Source organism: Psammomys obesus, unplaced genomic scaffold (assembly GCF_907164565.1).
Source record: "Psammomys obesus unplaced genomic scaffold, mPsaObe1.curated_primary_1811, whole genome shotgun sequence".
NCBI lineage: Eukaryota > Metazoa > Chordata > Mammalia > Rodentia > Muridae > Psammomys > Psammomys obesus.
The window spans coordinates 731,119-742,308 of NW_026594322.1; the positions used below are offsets into that span (position 1 = coordinate 731,119).

At 48.6% G+C, this 11,190-nt stretch overlaps 1 protein-coding gene across 3 annotated transcripts; it reads left to right on the forward strand.

Annotated features, from left to right (window-relative positions):
• Positions 1-1,422: 1,422 nt before the first annotated feature.
• Positions 1,423-10,437, forward strand: Aqp7 (aquaporin 7). Of its 3 annotated transcripts, none has more exons than XM_055618631.1 (6): positions 1,423-1,602; positions 8,459-8,585; positions 8,978-9,115; positions 9,345-9,463; positions 9,599-9,816; positions 10,084-10,437. In XM_055618631.1, exons 1-6 carry the CDS (start codon positions 1,504-1,506, stop codon positions 10,370-10,372), a joined length of 990 nt encoding a protein of 329 aa, XP_055474606.1. In that variant the 5' UTR covers positions 1,423-1,503; the 3' UTR covers positions 10,373-10,437. The 3 variants fall into 3 exon arrangements, with proteins under 3 accessions (XP_055474606.1, XP_055474604.1, XP_055474605.1); XM_055618629.1 differs by having other exon boundaries at positions 10,106-10,437; XM_055618630.1 differs by having other exon boundaries at positions 8,978-9,061; positions 10,106-10,437.
• Positions 10,438-11,190: the final 753 nt, after the last annotated feature.

Sequence of the window (11,190 nt, forward strand, 5' to 3'; positions counted from 1 at the left end):
GAGGCTTCTCAGCGAGGCTTCTCAGCGAGGCTTCCCAGCGAGGCTTCCCAGTGAGGCTTCCCAGCGAGGCTTCCCAGCGAGGCTTCCCGAGACTACCCTACCTGGTCACGCTGCAGGTGCACCCACTGCATTCCCAGTTTGCAGATGTCTGTAGGACTTCCTGCCCTCTCAGGAAAGCACACTTACTCCATTTCATTGATGAGTGCCACAGACGTTTGCCTGCAGCACTCTCTCTTGGACTTAAAGACCCAGTGGCTGCATTGATGGCTTTTCTCTCTCAATAGCCTCTCCCTTTTTGGCTTAAGACTCATTTTACAAGACCTGCTGAGCTCAGACTGGCAGCTCATATCCCAGGTGAAAACAATGTTCTCCATGCTCCGAAGGCCTACTCTCCCTTCTGTGGTCTCAGCTCAGGCAGGAGTGCCCTTTTCCTCAGCTCTAGCCAGGAGTCAAGGAGCCATGTCCTTGATGTCTCCATCTCTAAAATACCTAGACTCTTCCCCTCTTACTGTTGAGTGTCTCACTACTCCACCTCTCCAATGCCCACCTAGCCACGTCTGCCCTGTTCAGCTTCATCCTCCAGACCCAGCACCTTCCCCAGAAGCCAACCCTGTACCCCACTAACAGACCCTGGTACCTGAAACTCATTTTTTCTTCATCCATCCATCCATCCATCCATCCATCCATCCATCCATCCATCCAACAGAACTTTTATTGAACAAATATTTATCAAGTGTCAGGCTCTTTAGGAAGTATTGATGTCAATCTGGTTAAGAACAAGAAGTAGATTGTCTGGTTCTCATCCATTCAGCCAATATTAATCATCTGTGGGCCTGTTCCTGAGAGTGCACAAGGAATCAAGACTCTCCCTCCTTTCTGCCTCTTTATTACTTGTTCATTCCTTCACTACTAAGCATCTCTGTGCTAGCCTGGCTACAGAGCCCAGAGTGTTTACTGCACCCCTCCCCCACCTTCTGAAGCCCTCCGCACATCTTCAGAAGCACCCAGTGTTTGTTTCCAGGCTCTGTGCTATTTGTAGAGCCCGGCATCAGATTTTCCTGAACCCCATGTGCAGAGTAACCCCCACTGTTCCTAAGCCTTGGCCTGTGGCCCCAAGCTTTGATTCTTGCAGAGAAACAGACTCAACTGAATTCCATCTCCCCAGTCTGCTCCCACCCATGCCCACTCCCACCCCAAAAGCAGGCTGCACTTTCAGCACCCAGTCTACTCTCTTTGCAAGGTGGTCACATTGGTGTATCCTCCTACCTGTTCAGAAGAGGCCTAGCTGGGTAGTCTTTCTCTTCCATGTCCCTATGGCTCTCAGGTGTCTCTCATGCCAGCTTTCTCTATTGCCCTGGGCAGGAGAAGGTACATGGGGAGAGGCTACTGGGTTACCCATTAACTCATCTATGAGCTGCAGGGCCGATGGGCAGGAGGCTGACTTGAATCTCCTTTTTGTTCCTTGGCTTGGTCGGGTGCTTCAGGCCCACCCACAACTCCAGGATGGCCTCTGGGCCTGTGCTCAGGACCATACAAGCAGTGCTACAGAGAGAGATGGTGCGGAACTTCCTGGGGGAGTTCATGAGTACCTACATCATGATGGTGAGTGGGTGGGTGGTCCTGGGTGAGTGTGGGGCCAGCAAAGTTAGTGCTTTAGCCCATTCTCACTGTTGACCCCAGGGGTCATATCATTCCTTCCCCTGCCTTTGAGCTGGGAGCCTGGGAAAGAAACAGGAGGAAAGTCTCATTAAGTCTTTTTCAGACAGGGCTCATGATAGGCCAGGATAGAGTGGAGTCAGGGCTGGTTGATGAGGGGGAAAGGAAAACTAGAGTAGTGAAGAGATTGAGGAGCAGGGCATGGTGGAGCACATCTGTACTGTCAGCACTTAGGAGACTAACCTGCTGTACATAGCAAGTTCTAGGCTAGTCACAGCTACCCTGTAAGAAACTGTCTCAAAACAAAAGGAAACAAAACACAACACATCATTCAATCAAACAAAAGGAGAAAATGATGAAAGAGATGGGCATGGCAGCACACACCAGTACTAAGAGGCTGAGGTAGGGCCCTTTGGAGTCTGAGTCCTTTGTCTTGTTGCTACATGGCAAATTCAAGACCAGTCTTGGATTTTATAACCAGAGGTGGGGAGGCCTTTGAGAGGTGGTCTGAGGGAAGGCTATCAGGCAGGGGAAGGTGGGGAAGATGGCTCAGCAGGTAAAGGTGGTTAGTGCTGAAGTCTGACTGATGCCCTGGGTTCAGTCCCTGGAGCTAAGGTAAAGATGGAAGGAAAGTACTGCCTCCATAAAGTCATCCCCCAACCTCCACACATGCACTGTAACCCACTCCTATCATACACATGCACAGTTTCTTAAAAAGTAGTAGAATGCTATCATCCTATTTGGATTTTAGAAGGCAGTTGTGCAGAGAAGCCCGTGATCAGGCTGCTGTTATGGCAGTGGGAGAGTGGGAGGTGATGGAACCAGGCACAGAGGAGACAGCAGATGCTTAGAGAACTGTAGATGCGTCAAGGAGACTTTTGAAACTGCAGATAGAAGGTAAGCTCTGAGGGGCCGTTCTGGAAAACAGTCCCAGTACAGGCCCGGAAAGGAAGCTAATGTGGATACAGATGAGATGTCAGTAGAGAGATCCAGGAAGTGGTTAACTAGAGGGTGCTGACACTCAAGGGAGGCTTGGACTGGAATGAAAGAGCTAAAGTTCACTACGGAGGAAAGTTGTAAAAATTGTTCAGAGTCAATGACGTGGAAGGGACTCTGCACACACAGACTCTCAGCTCTCCCTGTCCATCAGTGGCTGGCTAGAGCAGCTCTTTCCCTGGCTCCGAGCCTGATTTTCCAGCTTCCTAGGCTGTGGAATTCCAGCTCCTGGGTTTGGGAGTCCGGTCTGAATTTGGCTCAGCTCTATAATATTCCCTGGGCATTTTAACAGTTCACAGAGTTAGATTCTTTGTTGGCAAATATAACACTAGCATAGAGTTGGCAGACTTATCTGAAGAGGACATCAGGTGCCAACACCCAGCATTTATCATACATATATGGTTGGTTCCTTGTTATTATTATGTTCTTTTTTTTTTAAGATTTCATTTTTAATTTTACAATAAAAAACTGTGTTTGTGGATGTGCATGTGTGTGTGCCACTGGCTCCCTTATTATTTTGGCAGGTCTCTAGCTATTCTTTCTTCTCTGCATCCCTACCTGCCGTCTTTAGCTTCTTTGGCTCCTGAGCTGTGGGAAGGAAAGCCTGATCTTGTCCATCCTTAACTCAGGGCAAAGTAATTAATTTATGACAAGACATTGCAGTCCCATGAGGGCTGTTAAACCTTGGAATGCAGGAGGCTGGAGGGTGCCTCCCTGAAGATCTCCTAGGGGAAGCAGTAATTGCCCACACAGCTTGAGCCATGTCCATATCTGCTTTCTTTTTTGGCAGCACTGGGAATCAAACTGGGAGCCCTGTGCACATGCTACTAGGGCTCTGTCACTGTCTCACGAGCTACGCCCCTAGTCCTTCCTAATTTTTGTAATTGATTTCTTTCTCTGGTACGAATGTGTCTTCATGTTCCATGTAGGCACAGGCTTGCTGCAATGTGAGTTGGAAGGCCAGAGGATAGCTCCTGGGAGTGGGGTCTCTCCTTCCACTATGTGGGACCTGGATATTGAACTCCAGTTGACAGGCTTGGCAACAAGTGCTTTTACCTGCTAAGTCGTCTCACCAGCTTGCTATCTTTTCTTTACATTTTGTATTTACTTATTTAAAACAGGGCTTCTTCTGTGTAGCCTAGCTCAAATTTAATTTTGAACTCTTTCTGCCCCTGCCTCGTGAGTGCTGGGATTAAGGGTATGTACCTTGGTCTAATCTTAAACTAGGCGTTCTCCTTTTATTTCAATTATTATTGAGCAACTACTGCATATGGAGCACTAGGATGTGATGCTAAGCACTACCTTCCCAAATCCTTACAATAGCCTGTGAGGTAGGTGCTACTACTATTATTTTGGACAGGGTGTCTCTACATAGCCCTGGCTATCTTGGAACTCACTATGTAGATCAAGCTGCCTGGAACTCACAGGGATCCATCTACCCTTGCTTCCTGAGTGCTGTGATTAACAGTGTGTCCATCACACCTGCCCTCACCCTCATTTGACAGATGGAGAATTGAAGAGGTTCTGTGGGACTAAATCACCTGTCCAAGCTTAAGTCAAATCCATGCCAGGCCAATGTCTGTCTTGATCCTTCATCTCTTTGCTCTGCCCCTCAGCTTAGAGATGACAGGCTTGCTAAGATACTGGCTCTTAACACTTTCCTCCAGCTGGGGTAAGGTGCTTGCTTTCAGTCTCTGCGTGGTTGAAGAATACCTTCTGGACTTTAGGTCCCATCTGTGGAGCGGGAGCAGAAGCGTTTGCTCCACTGATTTTCTGTGATGGTTGAGAAGCAGTGCACTCCTGTAGGATGGTAAGCTGTTGTTATTTTCAGTTTCTAGTCTCATGCCAAGAAGTGGGGGCTTTTTTGGTTATAGGAAGCTCAGTGAATCACCAGGGTAAAGGTTCTGACAAAAAAGGCTGATGTGACCTTGGGTCTTATTTACTGCAGCTGTGATGAAGTAGGCTGTTCTCAGAGCTGGCTTCCTGGCTGTTGCTGGGACTCTGATCAGGGAGAGGAGGGGCTGGAGCCATCTGGGCCCCAAAAACCTGGCTATACATAGAGCTACAGAGAAAGGACTGCAAACCCATGCCACGGGGTGAGGGAAGGACGCAAAGGGTATAGCTGCTACTGGTCCAGCTGTCAGTCGTCATGGAGAATGGAGTAGAGGCCAGAACTCCCAGATAGTCACATTTTTCAAGAACAGCTGAAAACTTCCAAAATCAGCTACACAAACAAATCCCTGTGCTGGATGGAGCAGGGGCATGCACTGCCAGCTGGCAGGCCTGGCAGTGAGATCCCAACGTGTGATGCTCTGTCTCTCATTCATCAGCATTAGCACATGGTTTTGAAGCCAGGCGTGGTGGCACATGCACATACTCCCAGAAGCTGAGGCAGGAGGATTGCCACGAGAAGGTCTCTCTCAAGAACAAACCACAAAGTCTGTGTTAAAACCGCTTTGCACTTGGTGTTTGTCCAGCCCTGCCACTTCCTGTATCTCCCAGCCTATCAGCCTGGCCTGGCCTTCTTCTACACCATCAGTTCCAGTCTGCTGCATTTTCTCTTGGACTGCAAGTTAGGCTCCCCTGCACCTGTCCTGGACTCCTGCAGGGCCTGTGAGCCATGCTCAACTGCTTCTGTTTTTTTTTTTTTTTTTTTTTTTTTTTGTATTGTACTGGTGTGTATGTGCATGTGAGCTCAGGTGCTCATGGAGACCAGAGCCTGTTATAGATTCTCCTGAAGATGAGGTCACAGGTGGCTGTATGCTCATAACCACTAGCCATCTCTCCAGTCTTTTTTTTTTTTTAGACAGGATGTCACTATGTAACCCAGGCTAGCCTCAAATTTGGGATTACAGGCATGTGGTACCATGCCTGTCTGGCTTATTTGTTTTTTCCATATGTGGTTGTGTACATGCATGTGGAGGTCGAAGATTAACGTTGAGAACCATCCCCCTTCCAACCTACTCACTGAGACAGGGTCTCTGAATCAAGCCCAGAGGTTGCTACAGTGTGGCTAGTATTCCCAGACAGATCACTCTGGGGCATAGTCCCTGTTTTTGACTTCTGAAGTTGGGATTACTGCTGGGCCAACACCCTTCAGAATTTAAATGGGATTTGAACTCAGGTCCTCACACTTGGATGGCATGTACTTTAACTGCTGAGCCATCTCCTTAGCTCCCTCCCTCTCTCTCTCTCTCTCTCTCTCTCTCTCTCTTTTAAGAGACAAAGTCTCACTACCTTACTACAGGCACAGTGGCTCATGACTGTAACCCCAGCACTTGGGAGGCAAAGGCAGGCTGATCTCTGTGAGTTTGAGGCCAGCCTGGTCTACAAAGTGGGTCCAGGACAGCCAGGGCTACACAGAGAAACCCTGTCTTGAAAACACACACACACACACACACACACACACACACACACACACACACACACCACACGGCCCTGGTCCCTGGTTGGCCTGGAACACACTTTGTAGAACATAATGGCCTTGAATTTAGGGTAGAATCTTTTGCCTCTAGAGTGCTGAAATTCTAGGTTTGCATCATCATCATAGATCATAGGCCTGATTTTTCCCAGCTGTGTCCCCCCAAACTGCTTGATCTCCTGATCATCAGAGAAAATCATGGGAGGGGGGCTCCTTCACCATCCTGCTTCTCCCATCTGTTACTGGTGGATGTACCCACCTCTCCTCAGCTAGAGGAGATGCCCTTCTCCTTCCAGAAGCCCTCACCTCTTCACCAGTCACCCCCACCACACCTACCGAGACACTTTGTCCATTTCACTCTCTCTTTTTCATTTCTCTTTTACTGTCTCTCGGCCTATGAGCATACCAAAGTCCCCCTACCCAAAACAACACAAAACAGACTCAACCATGCCATTAGTCTACACAAGTTTTTTCTAATTCCTTCTTATCTGCTGGGCTGGGGCTCAGTGGCAGAACACTTTCTTTGTGGAAATGGAGGCCTGAGTTCCATTTCAAACAACAGGAAGAATACAACAATATCTTCCCTCAAAATTATCTTTACTTGGACACAGTGATTTGTGCCTGAGACAGAAGGATATATTGAGCTTAGGAGCTGAAAGCTATTCTGGGCGATATGGTGAGACCTCGCATCACAAAAGCAAAATGAAACAAAAATTCATCCACTCCCCACCACCATTTACCTCTCAATTTCTGGGACCTATCATGCCCCTAGGATCTGACCACAGACACTCAGTGTATATTGACTCTAGGACTGTCACACCCGAAGAAATGCTCTTCAGGACTTTACAGATGTGACTCAGGCTGCCAGGGCAGAGCTGACTGTGTCCTCCGTGGGTGCTATCTCTTCCCGTGTGGCATAATTTCTGTTTGCTCTAGCAGAGATTTCTCTACAGGCCATCAGTCCTGTTCAGGTTCAGTCTGTTTCCTCTCCTGGTGCCCTTATCCATGATTGGGTTGGTGGCAACTCTCATATCCACATTTTATTTTTTTTCCTCTCTCTCTCATAAACAAAGCTGTGCAAGGCAAGTAATGAGTTATAAATATAATTTAATATTCTGTAGTAGCCACATTAAAAGGGTAAAAGAAACAGGTGAAAGATTTTGAATCACTACTGTACTTAACCCACATATCCCCAACTTCAGTGGGGAACTGCTGATGTGGTCCTCATTTGTGATTCTAAGTCTGTGATTCAGTGCATGCTTTATGCTTACGGCAGATCTCAGATTGGAGTAGCCACCCTCAAGCATGTAACAGCCACATGTGGTCAGTGACTGCCATGCTAAAGGACATATATCTGGACTCTGATTTCCAGCAGCCTGACCGCTAGTTATCTATTCACAATACATGTACAGAACACAAGAACAGTTCACAAGAAGTACCGCCTGAGTGTTAACTGTTTTTCTTTTAAAAGATGTATTGTGCATTATTTATTTAGTGTGTTTGTGTGTGCATACATGTGCAAATGGGTGTGGGCACATGTGTGTCACATCACACCTATGGAAGTCAGAAGATGTCTTTTTGGAGTTGGTTTTCTCCTATTATGTAGGTTCTAGGATCAAACTCAGGACATCTGGCTTGGTAGTGAACACCTTTTCCTGCTGAGCCATCTCTCAGGTTTCTTAAATGTTTTATAATGTAGGATCAGGTATTCCAGGCACAGAGGGGTTAGCATCGCTTCTCCCCTGCTCCCCAACCCCAGACAGGGTTTTTCTCTGGAACAGCCCTGGCTGTCCTGACCAGGCTGGCCTCAAACTCAGAGATCCACCTGCCTCTGCCTCTTCAGAGCTGGGATCAAAGGTGTGCACCACCATACCTGGCTGGGTCAGCATTTCTAAGAATACAATGACGTGCATGGCAGCAAGGATTGGCACAATGGCTTCCTAGATTCATGCTTGGCTCCTCATGTCTCAGGTCATGTGACCTTGAATATTTCATTCGGTTTCTCTAAGCTTCAGGTAGTCCATCTGTCCAATGTGGAGAGCAATAGTTCTTTCACATGGCCTGTTAGAACATCCTTAGGCGAGCCTGCAGTGTGGGATGCTGGGGTGGGGTTCACACCATCTGTCCCATGCCCAAAAGTCATAGATGCAGCCTCTGGCTATGAGATCCCATACTTAGACCTCTTAATACCCATCACCCAGATCTCACTGACTTAGGTCTGAGAGGTCTCACTAGGGGCCAAGGAGGACAGTTTTATAAGAGAAGACTCTCAGTCCAGGAATGAGGGCATGGGGTTGGGGTGGCAAGGAAGGGAAACTGAGTTTTGAGCATCCTTCTGATGGGGGATGCTGGGCAGGCTGCTCCATCAGAAGTTCTCCCTCACAGGTGTTTGGCCTTGGTTCCGTGGCTCACATGGTTCTAGGAGACCAAAAGCTTGGCAGCTATCTTGGTGTCAATTTGGGTTTTGGCTTCGGAGTCACCATGGGAGTGCATGTAGCAGGAGGCATCTCCGGTGAGTAAGGCTGAATCTTCTGGGTGTGCTGTCTCTGCCTCCTTCAGCAAGCCCCTTTTCTGTCCAAGCTGGAGCTGTACCTTTAGGTGACCCATAGGGAGGAGAGCCTCTGTGGGGACTTGGCTTCTGCCCATGTCTTCCCCAGACTCTTCATGGACCCTTTGACTATTTTTTACTAGCTGGCTTATCTTAAGTGAAGGGTGAACCTTCTCTTCCCTCACTTGCCTTATGGTAAAAATGGAGATAGTGGTCCCTGCCATGTGTGGTCTTTTGAAGGGTCAAAAACAAGAGAGTTCTTATCACAGGGAACACACTCCATAAATTCCTGTTGTTGCTGTTGCTGTCAACATTGTTATTTTGTTGCTTGTGTCTTTAATCCATTCTCACAACAGGGGCTCACATGAACGCAGCTGTGACCTTCACCAACTGTGCGCTAGGCCGGATGCCCTGGAAGAAGTTCCCCGTCTACGTGCTGGGTCAGTTCCTGGGCTCCTTCTCAGCGGCAGCTACCACCTATTTACTTTTCTATGGTGAGCCTTCTTCCTGGGTTGTTGGCCTCCAGGCTCTTTTCTGAAATATGGCTGGATTCCATTTTGGTATCCTGTTCTGGAAGAAACAAACAAACAGAAACCAAACCAAAACCAAACCAAACCAAACCAAACCAAAAAAAAAACCTTATCAGAGTCTAAGCTGTTGATGTATTCTAACCTCCTTTCTGGGACTGTGGTGAGAATTATAGCTCAGTCTTTGCCTCCACAGGTGCCATTGACCACTTTGCTCATGGAGTGCTGTTGGTGACGGGCCCCAGGGCCACTGCAAACATTTTTGCCACCTATCTTCCTGAGCACATGACCCTGTGGCGAGGCTTCCTGGATGAGGTCAGTGAGCATGGTTGTCCCCACTTCGGGTTCTACATGATGGAACAGACAGAAGGCTTCTGGGTGGGACTGTCTCAGGACACGGCTCTGCTGCTGCCGTGTCCCCAGTGGGTTGCCATGGCATTTACTCTTCAGGTATTCTTGACTGGGTTGCTCCAGCTGTGTATCTTCGCTATCACAGACAAGAACAACAGTCCAGCCCTCCAAGGGACGGAGGCCCTGGTGATAGGCATCCTTGTTTGCGTTATTGGAATATCCCTAGGCATGAACTCGGGATATGCAATCAACCCGTCCCGTGACCTGCCTCCCCGCTTCTTCACTTTCATTGCTGGCTGGGGCATCCCAGTGTTCAGGTACTGCCCCTGCCAGGTCCACTCCTGTCTGCTTTCTGGGGTTCCTGCATGCAGAGGTGTGAGCTGTTAAGGGCACACAGGAGAGTTTCCGTCCCACATGGTCTGGGAACAGGAGGGGCCTAAAGATCTTCACATGCAGATCCAGCTGTTGGACTGTCAGCTCTGTCCCTAACCCAGGGTGAGAGTCCCTTAGGGTAGATGGGTTTGCTCACCCTGTGTTAGTCTGTGCTGGACACAAGTGGCATCCTGGCCACTTGTTCTCAGCAGGCCTCCCTCTCTTTGTCTGCAGTGTCGGGGACAACTGGTGGTGGGTGCCTGTGGTGGCACCCATCCTGGGAGCCTACATAGGTGGCATTGTGTACGTGGGCTTAATTCACTCCAGTATACCGCAGGATCCTCAGAGACTGGAGAATTCTGCAGCAGGAGATGGGAAGATAACCGTGTCCCCCAAAGATCCCCTCAACCCTGTCTCTTCTACCCCAGCTTTTGTCCAGCCTGGCCCACCCCTAAGTGGCTCTTTGCCTCTAGAGCGCTTCTAAGTGGAGCTTATCTGTGACCACAACTCTACCACAATAAAGCACACCTCATGCCCAGTGGCTCTCTCCCCTGAGGCCTCCTGCAGCTGGACTCCTCCTGAGTTATTCTGGCCTGGAAATTATGAGAACAGGCTGGCCTCAACCTTGTGGTGATCATCCTGCCTCTGTCTTCCAAGTGTTGGGGATTCAGGCATTTACCACCCTTTCTGGCATAGTCCCAGTTATTCTTTTCTAATACAGAAACATAGAGCCAGAAGACCCCATCTTCTTTTCAGCTCCAGGAGGTGGGAGAATGCCTATCTTGGGGCCTCAGGGTGATATAAAAGGTACCAGCCAGACTAGTGGACTTCCGGGAATCCTTAGGGGTGCCCTGGGATGGGAACACAGTGTCTCTTGGCTCTTCCTGTCCTCCAGTTTTAAGCCAGAAAGAAGGCAAGGCCAAGAGTTCACATCAGAATTTCTCAACCTTTTTTTTAACGCCTTCCTCAGTGGCCTTTCAGGTTCATTCCCCTTTTCTTTGAAGACAGGGTATTATATAGCCCAGGATGGCCTTGAATTGAACTCCATGAATTCTTAATCCTCTGTTTTCTACCACCTGCGTTTTGGGATTACAAGTGTGCACTACCGTTCCCAGTTTATATGTGGTGCCGGTGATCAAACCCAAGGCCTCGTGCATAGGTAATATCTATGAATGGACTTAAATCCCCGGCTCCTCAGCTCCATTGTTTTTGTTCATTTGTTTGTATTTTGATTTCCGAGACAGGATTTTTCTTTATAGCCTTGGCTGTCCTGGACTCACTCTGTAGTCCAGGCTACAGAGACCTACCTGCCTTTGCCT